Source organism: Clinocottus analis, unplaced genomic scaffold (assembly GCF_023055335.1).
Source record: "Clinocottus analis isolate CAN_PGR_092001 unplaced genomic scaffold, fCliAna1.0.p SCAF_6, whole genome shotgun sequence".
Taxonomy (NCBI): Eukaryota; Metazoa; Chordata; class Actinopteri; order Perciformes; family Cottidae; genus Clinocottus; species Clinocottus analis.
Window position 1 is genome coordinate 9117500 of NW_027176218.1, and position 27822 is coordinate 9145321.

General features: G+C 39.8%; 3 protein-coding genes across 5 annotated transcripts; 2 read left to right on the plus strand and 1 right to left on the minus strand.

Moving 5' to 3' along the window:
• Nucleotides 1-57: 57 nt before the first annotated feature.
• Nucleotides 58-14626, plus strand: LOC137804646 (proprotein convertase subtilisin/kexin type 5). Of its 2 annotated transcripts, XM_068604002.1 has the most exons (17): nucleotides 58-136; nucleotides 989-1190; nucleotides 2898-3101; nucleotides 3187-3255; nucleotides 3419-3461; nucleotides 6605-6750; nucleotides 7599-7793; nucleotides 8778-8867; nucleotides 8964-9162; nucleotides 9269-9492; nucleotides 9611-9853; nucleotides 10505-10750; nucleotides 11147-11342; nucleotides 11649-11854; nucleotides 11956-12056; nucleotides 12727-12898; nucleotides 12973-14626. In XM_068604002.1, exons 2-17 carry the CDS (start codon nucleotides 1010-1012, stop codon nucleotides 13353-13355), a joined length of 2898 nt encoding a protein of 965 aa, XP_068460103.1. In that variant the 5' UTR covers nucleotides 58-136; nucleotides 989-1009; the 3' UTR covers nucleotides 13356-14626. The 2 variants fall into 2 exon arrangements, with proteins under 2 accessions (XP_068460103.1, XP_068460102.1); XM_068604001.1 differs by lacking the exon at nucleotides 58-136 and having other exon boundaries at nucleotides 764-1190.
• Nucleotides 14627-15000: 374 nt separating this feature from the next.
• gcnt3 (glucosaminyl (N-acetyl) transferase 3, mucin type) lies at nucleotides 15001-16290 on the plus strand. Its single transcript, XM_068602453.1, has one exon. It carries the CDS (start codon nucleotides 15001-15003, stop codon nucleotides 16288-16290), a length of 1290 nt encoding a protein of 429 aa, XP_068458554.1.
• Nucleotides 16291-16672: 382 nt separating this feature from the next.
• On the minus strand, nucleotides 16673-26025 carry bnip2 (BCL2 interacting protein 2). Of its 2 annotated transcripts, XM_068603337.1 has the most exons (12): nucleotides 25664-26025; nucleotides 25043-25433; nucleotides 22963-23058; nucleotides 22760-22827; nucleotides 22165-22341; nucleotides 20636-20818; nucleotides 20352-20454; nucleotides 20145-20276; nucleotides 19923-20009; nucleotides 19743-19841; nucleotides 18893-18928; nucleotides 16673-17380 (listed from the first exon to the last, which is right to left on the minus strand). In XM_068603337.1, the coding sequence occupies exons 2-12, from the start codon at nucleotides 25408-25410 to the stop codon at nucleotides 17323-17325; spliced, it is 1407 nt and encodes a 468-aa protein (XP_068459438.1). In that variant the 5' UTR covers nucleotides 25411-25433; nucleotides 25664-26025; the 3' UTR covers nucleotides 16673-17322. The 2 variants fall into 2 exon arrangements, with proteins under 2 accessions (XP_068459438.1, XP_068459439.1); XM_068603338.1 differs by lacking the exon at nucleotides 18893-18928.
• Between the last annotated feature and the right edge of the window lie 1797 nt (nucleotides 26026-27822).

Genomic DNA, 27822 nt, shown 5'->3' on the forward strand with positions numbered 1-27822 from the left:
CCTCGGATGCACACAACCGGGAAGGAGCCGCGAGAGGCCGCTGTGCCATCACTCCAACTCGTTCAAGGCAAATAGTGGCATTCTGTGGCTTTAGACTTTATATTAATATATTGGATAGGAAACAAATGCTCGTTCTGTAGGTATCACTGAGTTTTACACTAAGATTACCGATTAGACCGTTAAAACAGATTCACAATGTAAGCTAATAACAATGAACGTGTCACAGTATCCTTCCGAGAAGCAATATAGTACTTAAGAAGTGCCTATAAAACAAGCATAAGTCCCCTACGAATTGTATTTTCTTAATTGTTTTGAGGTTAAGGTTTTCCGTATAGCCTAATAAACACTACTGTATATTGCATTCCTTGCTGAATCTACCATTAAGTTAGCTAGCGTTCAATCTATCATGTTAGCCTACTGATGAGTGAATTCTGAAACCGGTGTCGTTTAAGGTAGAAAAACCCCTGACAGTGTACACCCGTTTTATTTATATAAATCAAATGACCAAAAGTATCTACATATTCTGTCTGTACACGTTTAATCTCGTGCTGCTACATGTGTAAACCTAGTTATAGCCACAGCCCTTTATTGAGCTATATAGTCTATATTTATTTTGGTTTCACAAGTGATTTCTGTTTCTAATTAGGAGGCTAAACGCTTTGCAAACAGACACTTAACTCAATTAACTCGTTTTTTTCATCATCATGTATGGTGTGATGGTTTAAGGCTTTTCACTCTGAATAGTCGAATCCATTGTGTCACAGAAACTGGGTTGCTCTCCTTTTTTCTTCTTCTTTCACTAAATGCGGACCGCAGTCCACGCTCATTGTCCAGTGCTTCACTTGAGCGAAACTGGTCCTGCGAGTTATTTCTGGGCTGGTGTCACAGAGCCCCATATCGATCTGCAGCGCATACCTGCTGGCTGCACCGACACTGCTGCGTCTTTGGAAACGCTTCTGAACTGATTTGCTGTTTTTCTCACTTCCAGTGAAAGTGCTCGGGAACAGCCATGCGGTCCGTCGCCTCGTTTCCGATCTTCTTCCTCCACTGTGTCGGATTTATTGGATGTAAACCCTCATCTGTTTGTCTGAGCGGGCAGTTTATGCTGAAGAGCCAGTGTGTCCTCTGCCATCCCACCTGCTCCGAGTGCGACGGGCACGAGCTGTTTGACTGCACTACCTGTGGAGTCGGTGAGTAAAATGTCATGTAAACGTACTTTTACCACGGTATATGATCACAGATTGCTTTTCCAAAGAAAAAAAGGCGAATTATAGATGAGTTTAAGCTTTTATTTTTTTTCATAAAACGATGCACTTGATTTACTTTAACTGCGTTTTTTTTAAGTAATGTTTTGCATATATTAGTTATACAAGCACGTCAAATAGATCACCACCAGCTAAACAAAGGCTTCTTTGATGTTAGACTATATCCTTCATAAAATGACACATTTCTGATAATATCTCTATGAGCAAATGGGATCAGTGAATTGCTTGCCTTTGGCCGATATAATCCTTCTGTTTTGATTATTAGTATTAGTATTGTGTTTTTGGGTGGATTCATAGGATTAAAAACAAAGCCATGTCACAGACTCATCAATCCATCTGACAGAGAGGTGGAGTTCTTTTTTCAAAGCATCTCTATTTAATGATTGCCAAAGCAATGCTGTTTAGGGGTTTTTGAATTGGAAGAGGAGCTCTGGTTTACAATTTAACCTTGTTAAACAGTCAGAGGTGTCTGTAGAACTTTTTGGGTTGGATTCTTTCATCAAAGGGGCACCTTTTGAAATAGGTAAGAAATGAAGGTGTGATCATTTTTCTCCCGAGCTTTCAGAGTGTAATCTGATCATGTTAGAATGGGGCCTTTGTTAATCGGAGGGAAAGGAAAAAATATCCCCTTGGGCTAGAAGTATTACTGTTGCAGTTCACTGGGCTTAACCTGCAAAACCAGAAAGCCTCCCTTTCTCTTTCCCTTACACATACCCCTTTCTTTTAATGTCTTTTGACATTGTCACAATGATGCATTTCTGTTTTGACTAACTCTATTTCAATGTACATTGGGATGTTATGATATTTGTTGTTGTGTACTTGAATACACAGTATTTAGTCCTTGATTCCAGTGTGTATATTTGTGTGATCTTCTTTCTGAACCAACTTCAAAAGCCAGAAGACTCTACCGCTTTTCTCATGCTTTGTTGTTTATTCTCTGTAAATGCTGAGATTGAGTCTCTGAGAAATGCAAGGGTTAGAAAGGCAGCAGCGGCTTGTGGCCCCTTTTCTTCCTGTCTCACACATCTTATGTGCAACAACGAGCAGATGAGACAATGCTGTAACTCCAATGCTTCCAGAGATGCCTCAGGTGCCATTGCTAGGATAGTGGCAGGTGGCGGAGAATAAATCATTAGAGCCAACAGAAGACTCTTCCTCTGTCTCTGCCAATGGCTCTGATCTCTCTTCTGCCTCTGATTGCCCTTGTTTACATTAGTTGGAGCATCATCATCCTTGAAGTGATCTCAAAGTGTTATCTTTAGGCCTAAAGTCAACATCCTATGATGCAGCCATTAGTTCATGATAATGCTCATGGCTTTCACATCCTTTTCTTCAGCTACTATATTATGTTTTAGAGAGCTGCAATATGTGTTAAGTGCTGAAGACACCACACTTTAACACAGTTGGCAGCATGTCCTTTTTTCCGTCTTTCATTCCATGTAATTGCCAAGCCCATTTGGCTCTACTTCTGCATTTATTATGAGAAGTTCATTGATTTCCACTTTCAGAAGAGTCCAGATTTTTGGGAAGGGTGTTTCCTGGCAGGAGTTACATATGGCTAATGACATCTTCATCAGAAGAGAAAATACAGTACGCTTTATATTAACAAATCCCTTGTGTCCTCCTCCTTAGATGAAGATGGACAGGAGCGTTTCCTTCACCAAGGTCGCTGTCGGACACACTGCCCCCGGGGACTCTATCCTGACAGAGGTCACTATGCCTGTCTGCCCTGCATCGCCAATTGTGAACTCTGCACAGATGGCAACATATGTGCTAAATGTCGGGAACACTACAAACTCCAAAATGGAGTCTGCCAAACTGCGTCTTGTGTCATAGGTAAATAAAAAAGTATAGTTTCTGTGTTGGCTGTAGCTTAAAATAAAGTCGTTCAATGTCATTATGTTGGATACCTGGGTTTCAGGGCAGGTGCAAGACCCGGATACAGGGGAGTGCATCGACTGTGAGATGAGCTGCAAGACATGTTCCACAGGCAAGTCACACATGACAACACTAACGACACCATAATAGTACCTCCCTAGTGTAAGGTTGATTGGCTATGTCTATTTCTATATCCTGGTTATAATAGAGGTGCACAATTTAAGATGCTTTTCTCTATAGGTTCTAAAGTATCACCTTTTCTCATTTTTGCACAGAGGACCCTGAGATCTGCAACAGCTGTGTGGAGGGTTACTTTCTGTGAGTTTTTTTCTCTTTCTATAATTGTCTTGTGTGTACTTTTCTGTTCTCCCATATTTTCTGCAGTAATATTAAATGTTTTATAAGGTGTTATTTTATACAGCTGATATTTTATATTAAGGCTGCTACAAACAATTATTTTTGGATTCATCCAACTGTTTAATAACGAATTGTCTGACTGATGATAAATAAAATGTCCAAAAATAGTAAAAGAAATGCCTACTGCAATACATACAATATTTATCTATCATCAAAATTGTTTCTGATTATTTAGTTTAGTTTTTTTTGACCAGGCAGCATCCAGGTCTAAAAAACTGAAGTCAACGTGGTAGTGCCTTAAACTTGCTTTATTTCTAATAGCCAGCGAGGAAACTCTTATGATTGCAAAACTGAAAAACAAAAAACGATTGTATATAAGTTCATGAGAAAATGACCTTACGTCTTTTTGATTAATTACTTTAGTAAACATTGTCAACAGGAGTTTTGTGTCTCAATTGCCAGTTTTAAGTCTTTTTCAATACAGCATGATTTTAAATGAAGTATTAAGCATTAAGTAAAGTGTAATCTAATAATGCCAAACTCAGGCCTTCAAAACCGCAATCCACAAAGAAGTGGGTGACGTCACGTTGACTACGTTTACTTCTTGTAAACAGTCTATGCCGAGTACGTACATTCAGTCAAGGTCACGGTGACCTCACATGCGTCCCATTCTTGAGCACAGAATGTTCTTGGAACACTGATAGGAAATTTCTTCAAAATGTGGCAGAATTGTCCACTTTGATTAGAGGATTAACTGTTTAAAATGTGGTGGTCAGAGGTAACTGTGGCCTCGCAAAACCCATTTTTGTCCATAACTCAATAATTCATATTATGCCAATTTATTGAGTTAAAAAAATAAGTGATGCCATTTTTGACACATGGATATAAACAGTGTTAGGCTATAATTCTAACAAAGTAACTGAATTACAATTAGAATTGTTTTTGTTTGCGTTGCCTTTGCCATGCTACACAAAGATTAAATCAATATGCAGTTTGTGAGACGCTACACCATACCTTTCCATACATTTTGTTCATTTTTATTCACGCCACAAGAAACTACATTATATCTGTTTATACAACATTATCACTTGGAGGCTACAGAGGTAGAACAGACCTTCAATTGTTTACTTCTCCCCTTGAGGTTGGGCCTCCTGGTATTGTGTTAGTCAGGTTACCTGCTATTTGGAGTCCTACACTGTTACCTGAGCCTTGCTCTGAGCACAGAAGAGTAGTTTGCTTCACATAGATACTTAACAGTGTGTGTTTTATGTTGTGTGTGTGTGTGTGTGTGTGTGTGTGTGTGTGTGTGTGTGTGTGTGTGTGTGTGTGTGTGTGTGTGTGTGAGAGAGAGAGAGTGAAAGAGATGTTTAAAGGGAACAAGTACAAGTGGAAAGCACAGCCAGTATCAGGTTTGATTATATACCATCTTGACTTCACTGACTGCTCCTGTGAATCACAGCAGAGGGTGCACTGCACTTCTCTCACTGCTTTTACATACTGTAGGTTCAATGAGCTACTCAGTCTTCTTCTGTGAATTTCTTTGTGTGAGTTTTACTTCAACAGTAAGGGTTTAGAGATTTCAAACAACAGGTCCTCTCAGTCATTTCTGTGGCAGCAGTACTTATTACATCTACCATGAGAGGCAAACACCAATAACAGAAACCCAATAGAGCACGGGGCGATCACCAACTGCAGGAAGAGCCCCACTGTGATGGATTGTGACAGCTTCTAGCACTTAAATAAATTCCACTATTGAGGTTTTTCTAGAAGTAATGAAACATTTTTAAGCCAGACAGCTTTGGCACAACTGTGACTGTAGATCCAACGTTATTCTCATATGAAACACTGTCTATTGAAAAGACTCACAGCTTGATTCATGCTTGGTATTTTTTGACATTTGTCTTCATCTCTATGGAATAAGTGCAGCTAAACCAATAAATAGCTGTGATTCACTCTCAATATATATTTTTACAGTTTATTTTCTTAAGTTTTCTTAACTTTAGGGATTACGTAGAGCATATTCTCATCTTTTCCTAACTGATTCAAGGAGTAAAAGCCCAAAACAAAAGTTCCTTTGGATGAAGTGCGCTCCTGGAATGGATAGTCTAATATTTGCACAGAGAGATTCTTCAACATCCCGCAGACGGTTTCCAGGCCAGAGACAGGGCCTGGTCTGCACCGATTGATATTAGGAGTGAGTTGATGGATGCAGTGTCGCGCCTCCAGCTGTTCCTTCTCAAACAACCACCGCATCTTAGCACCACATCCATGGCAACGCAGCAGAAATTGCGTCTTGACTGTCAGTGGTCAGATTCTCTTATGTTGGGAAGTGGCTGCAGAGCCTCTTGTACTATCGGTATATAAGTAGGTAAGGTATTATTGCTGTTTAGCTTGTTTTATTTAGAGTGTTACATCTCTAAATTAGGAGTATACTTGTTTTAAATGTTTTATGTGTGACATTTTTGCAACCCAATATCTCAGCTCCTTCAGGTTAGATCTTTTTTTTTAGGACAGCTGTCTCATGTTTAATAGCTCAGTTAAGCCCCAAAGGACTAATAGGACAGGTTAATGATAGAAACCTTCCCATGCCGCTGGGCTACAAATAAAACGCCAATTAACTTTCTGCTTAAGAGTGTAGAACCATTATAAGCTTCAAGTAAAGCAGCCTACATTATGTTTTGGTGTCTATTTGGTTTTGGTCCTTTCGGTTGAGGATTGTATTGAAGTCCACAATAGAGCTGCAGGTGTGCTGCGGACTGACAAAGTGCATGACTTTGTCTTGCATGTGGTGTGTTTTGTCTTTTCCCTGGTTTCGGTTCACGTGGCCTCCGAGTCCTCCATGTGGGCAAAGCCTGTCTTCAACAGAATCATTCTTCATTCACTGTAGAGCTTTGAAAGTGCCATTAAATCTCTGACTGTTTTCATCAGGTCTTTGACATTTCAATTGCTTTGTTTTGCCTGTTTGTTTAAGAAAAATTAGCCTCTTTTTGTTTCATAGCCGTGACAGCCAAGCCTAGTTTTAGATTTGTTAATTGTGATGGATTTTTGGTTAACACTCCCGATGGTATTTGATTTTAGTTTTGAATCAACCTTTTCTTTCGCAGTTTCAGACACCAGTGTCGCAGGCATTGCCCCCAGAGCTCCTATGAAGACTGGGGCAGGAGTCTGTGTCTGCCTTGTCCAGCACCGTGCACGGATTGCAGAAGTGACACGCGCTGTCTTGCCTGCCAGCCTGGTTACTTCCTCAATGGTACCCGTAGCAAAGAATGACCATTTCTGTGTATGTTTTGTTTTCCACGAGCACTCTAAAGGATTTAGGTACCCATTTGTCCTACATAGTACTAGTAGAGCTTGGGTGTAATATACTCTTGAATCACTGTGTTTGTGATAGTAATCAATCATTCTTGCAAAAGGCAAATTATGGCACTCTGGACTCTTCATTTGGATTGCAAATCAAGTCCATGTCAGCAAATCAGTCAAATTTTATATGCAAATGTGTGGTTTATGCAAACAAGAAATCTGATTGTGTTGTTAGGTTGTGTTCTCTACGAGCATGTAAAAACAACAATTGCTTTGAGTTTGTTAGTAAAGCCTGTAGCTGTTTCATAAAAGATTAGCAAGCATACAACCACTTCATCCATTTTAACATGTACATATTTCATGGGCGTGTGGTTATACATTGTCTCAGACAGCATCTATCACAGAAGGTCATCTGGTTCTTCTTTAGCCACAAGTCTAGTTTATTAAATATTTTAGTAAGATTATGTGCCTGGGCAGTTGGATGGAATATCTAGAGAAAGAGAGAGAGATCCGGAAGAGACAAAGTTTTATGCTGAGACCACATCAGAGCTACTATGCTAGTTTTCATGTTTCAATAAAAACAGATAGTTCTAAATCTAAATATATAACATAGTGTCTGGGCACTCCTGCATGCTATAGCCGGACTCTCTTTGAAACTTCCTTCAATAAATATCGGTCGAAATAGTGAAATGGTAAATTATATATTATCTACAGTATTGTCTCTGCTCGGTTTTTCAAGATTACTCTTTGCTGTACCAAAACATAGTGGAACTTCCTTTCTACTTACTGCCTTGTCAGGAGGGGATTGTATAAAACAGTGCCCCCAGCAAACCTTCAGTGACTCCAGTGGGGGGCTCTGCCAGCCTTGCCACAGCTCCTGCCAGACATGCCATGGACCTCGGTCATCCAACTGTGACCTGTGTCTTGGCGGGAACCCTCCTCTCCATGGGCAGTGCCCTCTGGTTAACTGCCCATTGGGACAGTACTTTGACGGTAAGAGGATCAACCAAATATGGACACCTTTTCCAAAAGTAACTGTTTTTGACTTATCAGAGACGAGACAACATGAAAGGAAAGTGGTTATGACATCGAGTATCAGGTGACCGTGGAGTCAGAGATTATACTGAATAACATGATACTTGATATAATTGTTTATCTCCTATGGAAGGTCAGAGCAGTATCCCAGGAATTTGGAGGGATTCAGTGTCTTGCTCAAGGACATGTTAGCACGGCGGATTCTCACCGCTGAGACGGTGGCTTGAACCTTGCTGAAGGGCCTCTAGGTTGAAGGACGCTCTCCAACTCACTATGTCACCCTGCTGCACATGCACCTTTCATTCAAGAGCCATTTTTGCAGAGCTATTTCAAAAGGCTTCTCTGCCTCAAGCACAGAGCTCTTCAGCTGCTTCACCGGTGGTGTCAACAGCATTGGAATATATAGCACTCCATAGTCATCAAGCATACAGTCTAATCAGGCTGATAATTTATAGTTTGGCCCTTTCTGATCATTTACATCCCTGTGTGTATCAATCAGTCTAACATTCATTGTAAAGACCAGTTTACTTTCTTTTTTTTAACCAATTTTGTTCTAAACTAGCGAGTAATAACAACAAATTTTTGTATCATATGATTTTGTTATTTTAGTAACAGTATTTTTAAAAAGATTGATGATTCCTGTCATGTAGACAAACCTTGTCTACAGTTTTAACCATATAAAGGGTGTATGAATTGCAGGTAAACATCAATGGTTTTCATACAATAATGGATCATTTAAGGGGTTCCCTGTTGTGAGTTATCCCATCATTTGTCCCTAAACAACACAGTTTATTGAAATAGCTTATTATGCTTCCCTCTAGTGGTAAAAGTGACCAAAGCAGACAATTGTTAAGTTTCTGTGCTCAGGTCAACAGGAAACGTCTCTGTCAAATGTTATGTTTTGTTATATTGTGAGACTCTGTTTATTACCTTTTTTTTTAGGGAAATATAGTGAATGCCATGCATGTGCAGCGTCCTGTAAGACCTGCTTTGGCCCACAAGCCACGCTGGATTGTTCTTCCTGTTTCAAGGGTAAAATTATTTAAAGTCTTACTTTTATAACTGTAAAATTAAATATTATCCCAGTTTCTTTTGGCCATTGTGTTCATTCACATTTGTGTGTCACAGGATATTTCTTGGGTCAGGACGGCTCCTGTGTAGTGCAATGTCCATCTGGTTCCTACGCAAACACGGCCACTCAGTTGTGTGAGGACTGCTCTCCAAGCTGTGAGGCCTGCGTGGACGCCAGTGATAACTGCATCAGCTGTTCTAAAGGCAGTTATAAACTTTTTCTCCACCAGGGGAGGTGCTGGTCAACTTGTCCGGAGTAAGCAGTTGCATAAGCTAAGCAGTAACATGAAGAAAGCCTTTGTAATCATGGTGTGTTCTTGATTTCACTCTTGCCTTAACAAATATAAACTGACTAATTTCAGAGGTCTCTTTGAGACAGCAGAGGGATCGTGTGAAGCCTGTGATAGCTCCTGTTTGTCATGTGATGGGATCAAGTCCCAGTGTCTATCCTGTGCTGATGGCCACTACTTGGAGAGTGGTATGTGTAGACTCAACTGCTCAGTGCGGGCATATCCTGCAGATGATGGTACCTGCAGACGCTGTTCTCCCCACTGTGACGTTTGCTCAGATAACAGGACCTGTTTCAGTGAGTTTCTTGGGATGAACATTTTCTGGATTATATTTTAAAGTGAATTGTAAGACATTGTATCACATCCTGAAATCTCTTCATACAATTTGACCACCCCTTCTCAATATCATTTCAGAATGCAGTTTCCTTTATCTGATGCTGAACGGTGTGTGTAAGGCAAGTTGTCCCATGGGCTATTATGAGGACATGGAGGAAGGCCGCTGTGGTCAGTGCCACCCAACATGTGGCAGCTGTTCAGGGCCCCTGGCCGATGACTGTGAGACCTGCTCGACATTTAGCCCCAAACTCTATAAGGGTACATGCTCCAAAGACTGCCCCACTGGTACCTACTATGAAACTGAAGCTCTGGAATGTCAAGGTAAGCCCCCTGATAGACTAAGTTACATTGTTTTTGTTGAATACATAGTATTACACGGTTTTCTGACCATGTACTATCTGGCGCTGCCCTTTTTTAAGTTATGCAGGTCTCATTGTTGATGCACAAGGGCAGCTCACCTATGGAAATTAGAATAGTCAAACGTGTCACCTTGTAAGGTATCTGCACCGGTACCTGCATTTCTATGATATCTCAGGCATAGGATGGCATAAGATATAATATGACACTTGCATGCCTCTGTACCACCGACATATTTATCTGAAGTGATCAATGTGCATTCTGGGTATTTTGCCAGCCAGTTTTAAAGAATGAAATCCAGCACAAAATTGTGTCTCGGCTTGTAAGGCTTTTATAAAGCTGGTTGATCAGAAAAATCACTGAAAATGTTTGACAAAGACACAATTGTATGGAAGTTTGCTTGTGTAGAAAGCACTAATCAACAGTATGTAAAACCCGAGCACTGCTATGTCTGTCTGTAATCTGTAAGGGCTACTTTGACTTAATACAAAAAAGGATTTGTTTCAGATGATGATGATTGACCTTAAAAAAATTGCGATGATCACACACCATTTTTAATAAATATAGTCATATGACATTAACCTGACGCAGTCTCATATGTTTCACCATGTCTAGAGTGCCACCAGACCTGTATAAGTTGCTCCGGCTCAGACGCAAACCAGTGCACCCAGTGTGAGAAGGGACTTGTGCTGGATCCAAACACATTGTTGTGTGGCGTGACCGGTGACACTGACTGCCCACCGAGGACCTACTTACACGATGACCAGTTCACCTGCATGCGTTGCCATCAGCACTGTTACTCTTGTGAGGGGCCAGGCCATGATGAATGCCAGACCTGTGCCCTCCCCAAATACCTTCATAGTGAGCATGTTCCACCCATCTCTACCTGCAAACTTAAAATAAACGGAAATGAACAAGTGCATTTTAATGCACATCTATAAAAAAGCAAAGTGTTTTCCAATTTAACATAACATTATTAACCAAAAGTTAATTTGTATGTACTTTTTTATTTAAGAACTAATGATGTTGAAGTGTCATAACATTTTTAACTAACGTTACGAAAAACATTTTTCATTTGTAATTTGATTCAGAATCGATTCTTATATGAATCATTTTTTCTCTCTTTAACAAAACTAGTTCAGCGCCAAAAACTTTTCAGATAAACAGGACTGAAAAATAAAGAAGAAAAGTATCATGCATTGGTGTGTGTACTAATGAATTGTGTCTGGAACTTTTGATCTGTGTGCTATTTTTCAGACAGCAGTTGTGTGAGTGAGTGTCCAGCTGGTACATACGACACCAAGCAGGATGCCGACGGAATCGAGCTGGGACTCTGTTTGCCTTGTGATAACGCCTGTTCCACCTGCACTGGAGCATCAATCAAAGATTGCCTCACTTGCTCGCCAAGATACCTACTTATCCTTCAACTCTGTGTCACCCATTGCCCCACAAGGTACAACACATAAGCCTTTATATTTGTCTGGATATATTTACTTTGCAATGAAATGAAATGGTCTGTTTACTTTCTCCCCACCTTTATCCACCGATCCAACAAAAACAAAGAATATGTCTGGTTTGGCAACAAGCAAAGCTGCTAACAGAACCAGGATGTTCCATTTCTATGCAATGTCTTTCTTTTATTCTCATTTCCACAGATATAGACTACTCCTTTTTAAATCCGAAAATATGTTGTATTGTTTTTTTGGGGACAGGGAGGTTCTTTGGTTTTGTCACATGTCTGAATTGTTTATGTCTTCAGTTATTACAGAGAGGGCTCCCACTGTGAGAAATGTGACCACTCCTGTGACTACTGTACAGGACCAGGTCCTGAGTCCTGCAGGACCTGTTCACCTCCTCTTCTGGAGCTGCATGGCACCAAGCTGTGTGTTGAGCGCTGCCCACATCGCTTTTATCAACTCAGTGATATCTGCAAACAGTGCCACACCAGTTGTCAGACCTGCACAGGTATAGATGATGGAACTATTAAATATCCTTTTACCTACTCCACCTACTGTCAATAATGAACGTTTCCCGTAACACGAGAGCGTGCTTATATGTGTTTGCAGATGCCTCGCCTCAGGGATGTGTGACATGCGATTGGGGCAGCACTTTGAAGGACAAAGTCTGCTATCCGCATTGTGAGGAGGGGCTATACTTTTCTGAAAAGGTATACTTGGTATAACCGCACAGCCGACCGAGAGGCTATGCGTAATTGCTCGTTGCTCAGCACTGGTGGATGAAGTGGCTTTGTGGGTCGATTCACACACATGGCGCCGTGTATTGAGTGTGTCGGTCTGTGACAGTAACTCGCGGGATACTTTTTCCCCCAGTCCGCCCGTGAAGTGGACTACACTCATTGAAGGCCTAAGTCTGAAACCCACGGCCCGCCACTGGTGTGTGTGTGTGGGGTGGGAGGTGTTGTTCATCAGGGATGACAGCTTAGCCATCATCTTCTTGTCTCCCAACACCTCCACCGCATCGAGTGGACACCCAAGTACACTGCTGTGCTATCATGTGAAGGCCAGGAATTATCTGCAGCACGGCCATATTTAATTTCTTCTTCTTTTTTCGCATACATTTTGTCTTTAACAAATATTATTATTATATTGGAAAATTGCAGTTGGCCACATTGCAGTTTGTAAACAATTTTAAATAATTGTTTCGCCCTATTTAAAAGTCAACTCAGATATTAATAAAAGGCATATCTGTACAAATCGATTTTCACTCTTTTCCAAACAGTCCACATTACTGATCGCTCAAACGTCTGCAACTGCCATGTTTTTCTTTGATGTGCCCAGTACATAAAATATATAATTTCTGAAATTGTACCATTGTAGGAAACCTGCGAGCCATGTGACAGCTCCTGCAGGCATTGCACTGGCCCCAGACCCGACCAGTGTCTGACTTGTCACCGGGATTCTGCTCTTCATGCCGTGGAGAACCGTTGTGCCCGCTGCTGTCAGGCTGGAGGAAATGACACAGATTGCTGTGTTTGTGACAGCCGCTCAGGTAGAAACCACGCCAATCATAACAAACATGATTGTTTTTATGTGACCATCTACTAAAGGCAGTTTTTGTTCTAGCTCTGTGTATGGAGGCCCCCTTACCCAAGTCAGGAGAGGATCAGGTAACGGACCTGAATATGTCTTCTAGAACTCTGAAGCACACCTCAGCTGGCCTTCCTATCGCCCTGCTGGTAGCACTGGGGTTGGCTCTGGCCGTGTTTGCCTTGGTCAAGGCCCACGCCAGGAAGAGACTTTGCTGGGGCCAAAGCTATGAGAGACTGAGTGGCAGCGCCAGCGTCAATATGCCCCACGGTGTTCCTGAGCCGGACAGCGGAGACGAGGTGGACGTGGTGTACACCAGCAGAGGTGGATCGGTATATCGACGCTACAGCTTTATCCATGAGCAGGACACAGATGCAGGCCCGGCTGTGGATGAGAGCACTTGTCTCAATCAATCTTAGATACATACCAGCTCTTAAAATGTCTAAGGAATGTATTTTGGATGCTCGGAATATCAAGATGAATTCAAAATAGTTTAGTCAATGTTAAAGAGAGAACATAGTGTTTCTTTGCTTTAGTATAAAAAAAAAAAAGTTAAAAAAAAAAAAAAGGATGTTTCTTTTTGAGTTGTGTTATTTGGACTCTACAAAGTACATGTATAATGCACATTCTAAGTTGAGGCGTTTGTGAGTAAAAAGTGAAAAGAATACAAATGTGTATATGTATTGAGAAGATGTTGCAAGGCGACTGTTTTGTAATCTTTGACCTAGATATTTCACGCACCGCCCCAAAATCAGAGGTGAAAGCTCACCTGTTTAAAAGGGATATTACTAGCGGAGAAACCTCGCTTGGTTATGAATGCAGCTTGGGGACCCTGGCTCTATCACTTCGGATGCCAATTTTGATACCAATCTAATGCCAAATGTAGACTAAAGCACTCAACCATGCTTAACTTCTGATATCTTATGCAGCACCGTACAAAGAACAGCTGAACATAAAACAATCTGAGGTAACCCCTATTTCCGCAAGTAAGCTTGAATTTAATTTTGCTATTGAAATGAAAAACCTCTTACCTAACCAAGCAGGAACCTTCAGAGATTGAACTTTGGTTTGAACGTAGGAATACATCAGTCCAGTTTTATTAGATTTTTACAATGATATAAAGATAACAGGTGATACAATGGATTTCCCTACACCAGGACTGTATTTTAAACTGAATCTTACAGTTACAACCGAGGTTTAACAAGCTATTTACAAGCACAGCGAGGCCAGCTATCAGCTATCATTTAAAGTGGGATACTATTAGCCTCTGGTCCAATATTCGGCCACCGCCCGCAACTGAATGTATGAAAAATACACACAACGGCACCCTAAGGTGGTGAAGGAAAACAACACACAACCACACTCAAAATACACATGATGACTCGGGTTCCTAATATTCACTATGTATCTCGATGGCAAAAAGTTACAAATGTATGCGTTTGGGTCGGTTACTGAGGTCTCAGTTGTATGTGTATGTTGTAAAACCATGTATGGGCTTGTGCTTTCAGCTGTTTCCAATTCAAGGAGAGGTGACAGTGGCAGAGTTTAGCTGCGATTTACCACTGAACGACAGTATCTGTTTAAACTGTGTGTGTGTGTGTGTGTGCGTGTGTAAAAGGTGTATACCTTAGCAGTGTGATGACTTCTTTTTTTTTTACTTGATATTAAAGATATATTTGTTGAACAGTGAGATGATCACATAATTGAAATTAAATAAAATAGTGTCTACTTGATGCTGTTAGTGCACCTTGACTGAACCTGTACTGACAATATTTGACAGTCTGAGTTCAAACCAGCGCATTAGAATGGGCGTATGTAATATTATGTGTTTGAACAAGTTCTACAACTTTAATACTTTGCTCAAACAATCTATTGATTTGAGAATCATATGGAATAAGTCACATCTTATTCACTGCCTATTGGATCGGTTGCTTCCACGCCCCGGTGTGACAAACCTTCTTAGGGGGTGGTTTCAGAGTGTGTTAATTATAACAGACGAGTGGCAACGGTCAACTGAAACTCTCACTGACGGTTACCTGTATTGTGATTACCTCAAGCAATGACATGGCTTATGCAAGGCTATTGAAGAGCCAGATGTTGAAGACCCCGTCACTAATCGTCATCGGTATGTTACTTTCTTTTGTCTTTTGGGAAATGGCTTTTAACAGGCAGTCATTGTCTGATATCAAATTACCACATCAGTTCTCTTTGGACCTGCCTGGATGTTTGGCTATCATCAGTGGAGACGCAGAGGGGAAGAAAAGCAAACTGGAAGTGCTTCTGAAATCCAGGAAAAGACAAAATCTTTTATCTGAGGACTTCTACCTGAATGTGACAAAGGACTGCCCATCTTACATTGCAAAGAGAGGTTTCATTACAGCACCTCTCAGTGAGGAGGAAAAAAACTTCCCCATTGCCTACTCCATGGTGATCCATGAGAAGATTGAGATGTTTGAGCGACTCCTACGAGCTATTTATAATCCGCAGAACATCTACTGTGTGCATGTGGACCAGAAAGCCACTAAAGAATTTCAGAAGGCCGTGGAGGCCATCCTGTCCTGCTTTCCAAATGTGTTTGTAGCCAGTAGATTAGAAAGTGTGATATATGCCTCATGGTTCAGAGTGCAGGCAGATTTGAACTGCATGAAAGATCTGCTGAACTCACAGGTCCGGTGGAGGTACCTGCTTAACACCTGTGGGACAGACTTCCCCATCAAAACCAACAGAGAAATGGTTCAGGCACTGAAAGCCCTGAAGGGGAGAAACAGCATGGAGTCTGAGATAACCAATGAATACAAGAAAGGCCGGTGGTTGTATCATTACAATGTAACTACTTCCGTCATCAAGACAGACGTGAAGAAAAGCCCACCACCTATTAGCAGCCCCATGTTCACAGGAAATGCCTACTTTGTGACCACCAGAGCCTTTGTGGAACATGTGATGAAGGACAGACAAGTTCAGCAACTTCTGGAGTGGGAGAAGGACACGTACAGCCCCGATGAGCACTTGTGGGCCACTCTACTGCGAATGCCCTCTGTTCCGGGATCACTGCCCGCCAACATCAAGTACGATGTGTCAGACATGCATGCCATCGCTCGCGTGGTGAAGTGGAGTTATCTAGCAGGAGATGTGAGAGATGGAGCCCCGTACTATCCTTGCACAGGTGTTTATAGAAGAGCAGTTTGTGTGTACGGAGCAGGTGACCTCCCGTGGCTCCTGAGCCAACATCAACTCTTTGCAAATAAGTTTGATCCTGAGGTTGATGATATTACTATTAGATGTATAGAGTCATTTCTGCGTTGGAAAGCTTTAGGCAATGACCCACTGGAAACAGGTCAGCACCATTTCCCTTAAAATGTCATTTCAAAGTTTGTACTTAGGAAAGGTAAATATTTTTTATAAACCACAATAACTTATTCAATATTGTTGAAAGTGTTTGACTGAAATATCTTTCTTATTTGATCCATCTTGCAATGGAATTTTTATTCTGTGGCTGTTAATGTTATTATGTTGTTTATTATTAATATTATTACTATTGTACATACATACGATATATATATATATATATTTATATATATATATATATATAGATATCTATATCTATATAGAGATATCTATATCTATCTATCTATAGATATCTATCTCTAGATCTCTCTCTATATATATATATATATCTATATATATTTTGTTACCACAGCAAAACTTATACTAAATGGAATAAAAACATACAAATGGATGTGGATCAATGCATTTACTTGAAGAAAATCTAAAATGAAGACCTACAACTTTGCTTCAGATTGTTGTTCTCACAAATGACCAATGTTTTCCCTCCACAAGTCAGAGGGAATGTTCAAGTGAAAAACGAAAAAAAAAACAAATTTTATTATTCCCCCCAGGCAAGATTTTGATAGAGAACACCAGCAGTGAACTTTGGAAAATGTGTTGTCAAAACTTGTTCTATGAAACGCCAGTCAATGGGTCAGAGACCTAAAATGCATCATATAAATCAGAACCATAAAAATATATTAATTTCTCTCTTTTGTCCCCTTTTGAATATAAATATATATTTAAATGTAATAAAGCAGAACATGCATCAACCACTTGTAACAGAGTGCTTTAAATAACGTGTAGATACACCAGTAACTCGGGAACACCAATAAGCTAAGTGTGACATGATATTTCGGCAGTAAATAAAAAAAGATTTAAAATGTTTCAGACAGCATGTGGGAAAAACGCTGACGATCAACCTGTAAAAAGTTCCACAGTGAGACAGGCAGCATAGTTTCAAAAAGGCACTTTCTTGATGCAAAGAGTCATGGCTGTTCAAAACACCCTCTTCCTCCTCCTCCTCCTCCTCCTCGTCCACATCTTACAGCGCAAACAGGGTCACTCTGGAACAGCAGCTGCTGCGATCTCCACCTTGCCGTGCACATCCTGGTCAATTCTGCAGACAAATACACTCCTCATCAGACATCTGTGTGCCAGGAATGGCACGTTATCCAACATGGCTAATATAACTGATAATCAAAGTGACGACAGGCTACTTATACTGCCCATAGTTCCCTCCTACCATAAAAAAAGGAAATTATTTGTGTGCGACAGTCTTTCTATTTTTTTTTTAGTCTAACCATACTTATGCTTTCAGCATATGTATGCCAAATATTGTCCATGCTTTTTCTACCAAAGGCACTTATAAAATATTATTATTTATGAGGTGCTTTGCAACACAAATGCACTAATGGAGAATATAAATCCATGTTAGGGCACAGACTGCTTCATCTGCAGCACACACTGCAAATAGTTGTACAATAAGAAAATGTATACAGGTTAAGCAACCTGTGCCAAACCTTTTACATTCCGTAAGTACAACCTTTGTGCTTAAAATGTGCAATGTGTGTTTATAGTGTCAGAAACAGCTCTATAGCAATGTGTGGGGTTTTAGTGCATTATTTTTTTTCTTTAGAACACATCTACTAAATAACAAGTCTGTAGCTTATTGTGGCAGTGTTGCACATACAATGGTCTCTTCTGCAAACAGACAGCTAATCATTTTCTCACAAGTTATCTCTGCAAATGAATAACCTCACGCTCACTATTCATCAGTATTAAACAGAATATCTCTGCGTGCTTGAGCAAGGCTGACAAAGGTTTGTGGCAATAAATAAACATCAGTAGGGAGTGGGTATGCAGTGAGTCATGCAAAGAGCTGTGAGAGTGGACAGGACGAGTGTTCAGTGAGGGCAAGTTACTGGCAGGAGGAACTATGTGAGGACATGATAAGTATGCAAACACAAAACCACAAAGTGACTAACACCAGCTACTTCCTTATAGTCCAACCTCTTTCAGTTGAACAAACATTAACAAACCTTACCCAACATCAACCACATTGATTTCAAAACCTAGTTTTCAAAAATACGCGTGCAAGTAAGTGCTACTTGATGCCCCAACTTTAATATCAGAAATAAGCAGTTCAATAATTCACCTCAAAACTATTCTCACTTGTTATTAACATAAATCCATAATTCAGCATCCCAGTGGAAACAGAGCTGTGGGTATAAAATGAGCTTCAAAGTACATGGTACCTTTCATACCACATACATATAGCTGATATTATTTTGAAGCAATGAATAGAGAACACATTTAACTTTGAAATGAATATCACAGGATTGGCTCAGAAAAAGGATTTAGTTGGTTAAACAATCACTCTTTTTGGGAAACCAATCAAACTGCTTCTCAGTCTGCTTTTAAGGGAAATCTACTGGGAGAGAGGTGTGGGACTTGGGATTTAGGGAGGATAGTTGTTGGCCAGAAGGCAACAGCAATTCATCCTACAACAAACACGTGGGACAGAATGAGGTGTATTGGTGCATTTCTGAAAGCCAACGGATCATTTCCTTGTTAGTTTTGTGAAATGCGAAAGAATGCTGAGGCTGACCCTGGGTGCAAGTGCATATACCTTTTACGGCTTTTCCTATTTTTTTCGTCGTCAAACCTTAAGAGGGGGCAGGGAAACGGAGTTAAGGAAAAGAGAATTACACAGCCAACAGCAACTAGACATCCAAAAGAGCAAAAACATTTGATAAGATGTATTTATGTCTTTTCAAATGTCACGTGGCTAGAAGACCAACTTCAGGTTAAGCCACATCAAGAAAAAATACAGCATGAGCAATTTCCCAGCATAAGCGCAATAGTTATGCATTGCAGCAAAGTTTATAATTCTTAAAGATTCATAAGGCTGTACCATGTTCTAAATTTGTATCTTTGAAAAGAAAATGTTTACATATTTATAGTTTGTTGCATTTGGATCTCTACCACCATCAGAATAATTACAGTGTGAGTAAAAAAAAAAATACTTCTGGGCAGAAAGTATCAATGACTTTTGAAAATTACTAAATCTTGTCCGGTAATTTTAGGGCTTTGAACAAACATTTTAAGTGAGTCAGACTCATAACCACCGACACACTGTCATCGCAGGGAAAGCAGAATGCTGCTGTAGCACCACCTAGAGAGGAAATGTAACCACATTTTGCAGGACCAGTCAGCTGATACTGCGTATGCACAAGTGCATTTGATCCTAGCCTCACCAAGAACCACACTTATCAGATATGTAAACATAAAAAAGGAAATGCTGACTCAAGTGTTCATGAACAAAGTTTCATCACTCAAATATCAAAAACAGAGTGTCAAATCACCAAAGTTCTCATGTGGCTTTGGATTAATATGTATTAGCTTGCAGACACCTTCATATTTTGTCTCTTGACCTTTGTCTTGAAAAATTGCTGATGTGATTTGAGTGGAGTACTTACTGCTTGATACAATCGGGTATGGACACATACTCCATTGGAACCAGTTCCGCAAGGTCTGTCAAGCTGAACACGTACTTGATTTTCTGACTAAATTTGGAGCTGTGAAAAAAATCAAGAAATCTAAATGTCACTGGAGATGATCTTCATTTCATTATTCTCGCCACCTTGAACATGAGTTACCTTATGAAAGGTTTTGTGAGCGCCAGCAGGGTGCGAATAAACCAAGAGGGATGGACAATTATCAAGGACTTCAAGTTCTTCCGTAACCTGGACAAAAAGAGTGAGAGACGCCAACATCAACAATTAAATCCCGTATGATGATGCTCTTACTTGGGTTTTACCTGATGCCTCTACATTTATAGTATTTTTTTTTTTCCCAGCACGATGTCCACTCAGACTCACCTCCTATCAATCTGCTGATAACACTTTCTGAGCCAGCCAACAGTTGGCATCTTTTTCCGGGAGGTTGCCCCATTCAAATACACAATCATATAGTTCTCAGCAACCAAAAGCTCCAGCGTGCCAATGACATACCTGCAGGGAACAGGAAACTTCCATTAGCGTTGGTCCTAAAATGTTCGATCACAAGGAAACCAAATAAACACTTACTTGAATAAATTGTCCATGATGTATTTGTAATTTGGTTGACTGCTTTCAGGCATAAAGCACACAGCGAACACAATTATGGCATTCAGACCATCTCCATAGTAACCTACAGTAAAAAAATCAAACACAAAAAGTTTATCTTTCAAGATCAAAACCGTGTATATTTAGTGTCAACTTTTGAAATGTCAAACACAAATGTAACACAGTTTGTTCATCAATGAATGAATGAATGAATATCTATCTATATATCTATATCTATATATCTATATATATAAAATGCAACCAACCTCCATGGCTAATAACCCTCTTGTAGGGTTCGATGGCCTTCATGTCCACTCTATGTTCCTGGTCTCCGATACGAAACACCCTCCAGCGCCGCCCCTCCTCCCTCTCATCCGAGGCGGAGTACTCCTGCACCGACTCCACACCCTTCTGAAGCACTTCTGTGGTTTTCGGCTTGGGGAGATCGTCTAAAGGAGAGGACGCATTTTAAACCCACAGCTAAGCCGTTACACTCCCTTAATGTGAGGGATGTCTGATGTTATCAAATCAGATCCATTTGGATTAAATCATTTATCAAACGATTAGGTCACTCAATAATAACACATGCATTTTAATCAGTGGACATTCACGTGGCATTTTTATCTTTTGTATCTGGATGGCATGCTTTCTCTTTGAATCAACGGCAACAATGACTCCCTTTCACTTGAGGTCAGCATTTCAATTACCCTATACAATTTCCTGAGGGAAAATTACCTTGCTATTGTTCCCTGCATGGGAAATTAATGTGATGAACAAACACTGCTGAAATCCCAGAGGACTTCTGTGCATCGTTTGTAGGATGTATAGCTTGCAGCAAGATGTGCACAATGCCACATGTTCTGTGCATCATGTTGACATCAAGTTAAGTGGGAACATGATCATACATCAAGCATGCCAAGCAAAATTAAATATAAGTGAATAGTATGACCAAATCCCATAAACACAATTTTATGGAGACATCTGAGAGCGGGCCATTTCTGTAATATACCAAATCACATTGATCTGTATTCCTCTGTCTGTATGATTCACATGTACATATTTAGATTGGAAATGACTGGGAAGAGATTTATGAAATAATCTACAAAATCAATGATTTAAAATTCCCATGACTATTAAAAAAACAACACATGTTAGCAAATGGCTAATATCTGATAACTGCAGCATTGCTATGCAGTTGGAACCACTTCTTCTTTGCAGGATTGATTGTTTCCTCAAATGCAGGAACATTTCAAGGAACAAAAGAATAACATGCAAAAAAACAGTAACTGAAAATAAAGTGTATGAAACACAAAACCTCATGATTTATTTCAACAACTGAAGACAAAATATGATCTGGACAATAGGAGTTGATTGACTGATGGTTGGCAGAACAAAATGGGGGCTGTCCAAGAGGCCTTACCACGAGGAAGAGAGAAACCTGTTGCTGGCCTGCAGCCTGTTTCCAGACTGAGAATGGAAACAATTCTTCCATGTGAAAAAGAGGAAGGCAGCAGTTTGGAAACACAAAAACAACAAAGCACATTAACTACACTTAAGGCAGTCTGCTGCCTATCAATCAAGGAAGGCGGATGCAAATAGATCCAAGAACCAGAATATAAAAACACTAGTTTGATAACATGTCTGCTTTTGTGTTATAAACCAACAAATGAACCCAAATAGAGAAGTGTTTTCATGACTAAATTACACCACTGTGGACTTCTAATCTGAGACCAATTTGAAAGCATCTTTGCATCTGTATTGAAACTGTTATCATTGCATGATATAAAGTTCTTACCTTCCCATTCAAACTCATTGCTATTGTCTGAAGGTGTGTCTATGTCATCAAGGTCCAGCTCTGTACTTTCATCTAGCTCATCAGAGAGAAGAGAACCGTCACTGCGGTCGAGTGTAAGACTGATGTCAGGAGCTGGGAGCTTCTTTTTTGCCTTCTTGCCATGGTCCTTTGCATAGCCTGGGGTAGATGCCAAATCATTAGAAGTTATACGGTTTGTATAGCAATTAAAAAGGACAGGTTTTAATTTTTCAAGTGTAATATAATACAATGATGTAGTTCATACAGAGCTGATAAGAGGCTTCTAGTCAGTGTGAAATATTAAGCAATATCTTCCAATGTTAGTCTTATTAATACCAAATTTATCTTTGTGTTACTGTGCCTCCTCAGCAAAGGAAACATAATCTGACAGGATTTTGTGCTGAAAAGACTGTATGTCTAAGATAGAAGCCCCATATTAATTTTGGAAGAACAAGATGGAACATGAATATAAAGTGACTAATAACTCTCTTGGCATACATATGAGAGGGTGGGTTTTTACTAAGACTTGGAAATGTCCTTTAAGACAATGCACTGTTCACTATTCTGTTTTCCTTACCAGGCTCTGTCTCTTCAGACGTTCCTGCAAAAAGCTCATCTTCAAGCTCCTCTTCCTCCGGTAGGGGCCTAACAATAAAACAGCAGGTGATCATGCCGTCGGAAGGATTATGTTTCATGTGACTTTTAAAACAAAACATGTGATACAAATCCCTGAACCATGAATTATACAAAATTTACAACATTATGAGTGATTGAAAATACCTTGGAAAGTCCTCATCCTGCCACTCTTCCTTTAGTTCAACTCCTTCCATTCTTAGGCGTGCTTCTGTTGTGGCGACTGACTCTTGGCGCTCCAGGCTGGGAAAGGAAATAGAAAATGGTTATGCCATTTGTAATGTTTAATGATCTCTAATTGCTAAAAATCCCTCTTGTACTACAAACATATTAAGATCAGGAGCAGAGAAAGCACAGATTATCCGTGAAAAACACATAACTAGCTGTCTGACCACAGTTGCTTGTGACTTGTACAATCCTCAAAGGATTGAGGGAAAACAGGAGTCAAAAGTTGTTTTTTCTTGGGTCAGTACCTCAGCAACAAAAACAAAGAATAAAAATGCTATAATAAAATGAATACACTTGAATAAAGCTGCACAAAAAGCACACTATTTCCCACTCTGCAAACAAGGGTGGGGCTATTTACAGTGTGTTCTGAATAGGATGGGCAATGTTGAGAAAATGCAACACAACACTAGAACAGTTGTAGTAAGAGATTGTGTGTCATGTATTCACCCAAAGTCAATACAGCTTACTTCATAATTTGCATTACCTCAGACTTTAGTCATATTCAGCATAGTTTTATTTTAAAAAGAACATTTTTTTGTTTCACAACTGGACATGCTATGTATAAAGTACAATTATGAAAATATAACCAACATTTGGAGAATAAACCATAAACTACTTTTCTATATTAAACAAAATGGTAATGGATGCTCTTTATATGCTGTTAATTACCACCTTAGCATTACATAAAGTTAATGAAAACCATGTTGATGTTCAAAATACTAAGCTGTTTGTCAAGTAAACCAAATACTTTGATTTGATATGGACAGGTGCTTTGCAATGCTTGCTGATCAACACATAATTCAGAGTACTGCAAAGTTGTTCGGGAGGCTCCTAAAGAGTTTCAACTTGCAACTGGCCAATGGCCCCATAATCAGATCACTGGCTTTCTGAAAAGCTTACACGCTATGTTAAGGACTTAGTTTATAAACCATACGGCTACTTACTTATGCTGATCATTGTATCCGTATCTTTGCTGTACAGAGCTCTCTTTGATGCATTAATCAGAGACACAACTGCATTTGTGCTCCCAGACACAAAAACATTCTGGGCATTTGGTACTCAACATTTCACAAAGTTTAGCCATTTGCTCATGTATAGTGATAATCCCCACATTACAGAGAGGTAGAAATGCTACAGGAATGTGGTTCCCTGAAAACAAACCATTGTAATCAAAGTGCAGTGGAGACCAAGCTGCATGCAAGTGGAAGTAGCCACATTCAGGAGTGGAAAAGATGAAGAACTGTATTCATAATAAAACACAGCATTTAATTAGTTAAGCAGCATATCAGACAAGAAGTTTTGACCAAAATGTTATCCTAAGAAGTTGTTTTTTATGCCACCACAGACATTGCTTCCTAGAACCTAGAGGCTTAAGAGAATCACAATGCAATGTTGTCTAAGTGTTTGTATAGATTTTACCACAGAAGTGTTGATTTGACTTGAGAGTAATTTCTCAAATCCTTGTCTGGACAAAATAATAAAATGATATTGTACAAGTATTCCTGCTATTGTATCCACCCCCTCTAAATTTACAAGGGACAAATGTCTTATCAGTGTCTTTCCAGCTTCTACTTTTCCTGCTTTTCCGGCTGATCTACACATACAGTAATGTTACATCCTTTGAAAAATATTTGTCCTCATCTTTTAGTACCTATACCTGTTTGTAGACTATGAATTGACTCACAAAAATGTCTGTAAACTATTTAAAGCCAGTGTCGTAAGCTCCCATTTTTTCATTTTAACAGTATCGCTCATATTGTTTTCTGGGTCAAACAGTTAGGAAAGGTCTTCATTTGATGAGCATAGAAAAGAAGAAAACAATGTGGCAATAAAACATTAACAAACAATTGAATCAAGGCAGGTATCTGGTTCAGGTGCTGGGGGTCTTGAAGAACAACATTCTTGCAAGGAAGAGATGAAACCAGAAACTTTTTTTTTTGTAAGTTGCCAACATGTAACGCTGGGCCGAACATAAGAGTGAACATATAACTTTACAAACCTTCCGATGGGCCCAGGTGGTGAGCGTGGCTGCGGAAGGCTCACCGGGGTAGAGCTTCCTGCTCCCGGCTGCTCCTGCTCATTGTCAGGAGTTGTCCTCCCCTGTGGCGTACCTCTTGTTTTGGTCAGACTCTCTTGAAGTGCCTCCTCGCCATTTTCAACTGTAGAAGCTGTGCTATTTTCCAATTCGCCAAATTCCTCCTCGTCACCTTCTCCCGACACTCCAGAGGACGAGGGACTAGACGTCAGTCTGTTTCCCGGCTCCTCGTGAGTCCTCCTGGTTGTGATAAAATCAGGGCTTCTATTGTTCAAATCCACATCGCTTACACCCTTCAGCACCGCTTCACTCCCGATCACGTCCGATGCCATGGCTTTTTCCTGTCGCCCTGCTTCTGCAACGGAGCAAGGGGTTGGGGGAGTTCAGACAATGACAAGTTAAAATACTGGATTTGCGAGTGAACTTTAAAAACTTAGACACACGACTTCTTTAAAAGTAATAGGTTGGCGTGCTAACTCTCGCTCGCCGGTGAGAGGAGTGTTGTTCTTGACAGTTAACTTTAGCAATAACAATTAACAGTAACCAAATAGTGTTACATGTCACACAGGGTGCACAGATAGTCACCTTTCCTAAATGCGTCACGGTGCGGGAACTTGAGAGGCAACAAGAAGTATGCTAGCTTCGCATAAGCCTGCTTGTGAATGTCCTCCCTTCCTTCCTTCCTACGAGTCAGACTGTTCTCCGGTGGACGTAACGTTGGTCACGCTAGTGCTACAGCGAGCTAACTAATTTAGCCAAGCCACTGTTGTCCACTTAACGCCCGGCATTAATCGAAACAAATCGATCCGAAAGTCAACTACGACACAACATGAGGACAACCGATCCACGGATCCATGTTCGGTATGGTTACACTAGCCGGTTCCACTAGCATCAATTTCCGTTCTTTCTACCAAGGCGACCGTTAGCTAGCGTTCTCTCACCAGAGGGTTCTGTTGTGACGTTCCCCAGCTCGCGCTGACGCGCGTGCCATTGAGTTGCCAGTTGTGTTTCCTGCAGGCTCGTGTTTAAATTTTTTATGTTCCTAAATCAGGGACAAAGCACAATAAACAATCATACTGAATTGCAATACTTTGTGTTGTTCAGATGCATTTTTTTTCACCATCTTCATTGTTAACTTATTTGTAAACAATATGTGTCTTCCTGATATAATAATGCCACTTCATCTCAGTTCCTTACAAGTTGCAACGATATAAACAAAGGTGAGAGTGCATTTATCTCCAACTTCTAAAGACAGACTATAATTACAGTTAAAGTCTTTGTTATAGGTTCGTGACCTCAGGCTATATATTGGGCTAAACGTGTCCGACTACTGCTCTATAAGGAAATAATCAAACCTGGCATCCCTGTAGGTGTCACTCTAGTGTTACTTTATAATTTGTTGATTTGCTTTGTATTCTAGACTTTAATGTTCCTTTGGGTTTTTAGGGAAATAGTGCTTTTCACCAAATCTCCTAAAAGTTTCCGAAAAAGTGGTATGCAATCTTTGGATTGCAAAATTAGTCTATGTTGTACTTACTGTAAATCTGTTAAAGTGGTATGCTAATCAACCCAAATAAATGAGCAAATAAAATACAAAGAAAAACGACATAAGGTTTAATAAATAATTGCATATATGCATAACGCTACATATTTAGGTCACATGTAATGAACGCTGTTAGAGTATGCCTTTTTTGTCTGTACAGTATTTCATACTTTTTATGTATATTTAAAATGATTGGTAAAAAAACACAATTATAAGACTTTTTTTTGCAAGACAAATCCATACATTTGTGATGCATGTCCTTGCCTCAAAAAATGTAAAACAAATCATGAAAAAATCTTTGTACAAGACAATATATTTTGAAAAGATCACCACCTCATTTTACATTTAGTTGTGGTTGGATCCTGATTGCATGTCTGATGATAAACATGTGATTTGTGTGGTAAAAGAAGGGTTATAGTTGGTATTTATAAATGTCATAAAAGTTAACAATGATAGTACAGCTAGCTTGACCTTACCCTATAAGCCCACATTTGTAACTGTACACTTGCTAATTTTCTATTTCAGTAATATTGACCAATTACGGTCCCATGTGAAGGGATTATCAAATGTAACCATATATCCATTGCAATGTTGACAACAGTATATATTTTTCTCTTTGTTACTTTGAATGGACATGCACCGGTACAGCTGTATTGTCAGAATAAACAAAAAAACGCGTCATCACATTATATTAAATAACCTATTTTTTTTTTTTTTAAATTGTTAAAAAAGGATACATGTTATATTAATTTCAAAATCTGATTTTGGAACAGTCGCTTCAATAAGTCTTAGCTTCATCCTCAGTGGCTTATATTTTCCACTAGGTGGAGGCAGATGCTTATTTAAACACTGCAGTCTGGTGGGATGTCTTTTATTGATTAAGATCCAGCGTAGCTCAAACCCTCTTGAAGAGCCAACTTAACCAAAGTCGGAGATGTATTGTGTAAAAAATTGGTACTTATAATTACATAAGTAAATGTAAGTTATATGTGCAGATTGTTCCAGACTTGACTGAATTAATGCTTGATGCTGTAATTCATTGCTGTAATTCAGGTAAAGTTACATGTGTTTTGTGATGGTATTATTTTCACATTAATAGGGTTGCATTCAGCTTACAGGTGTGGTCTTATAGATAGTTCTGGAGGGTACATGGCATGTCAGTCAATTTAATTTTAAGGGCTTTTAGCTACTCATTGTAAAA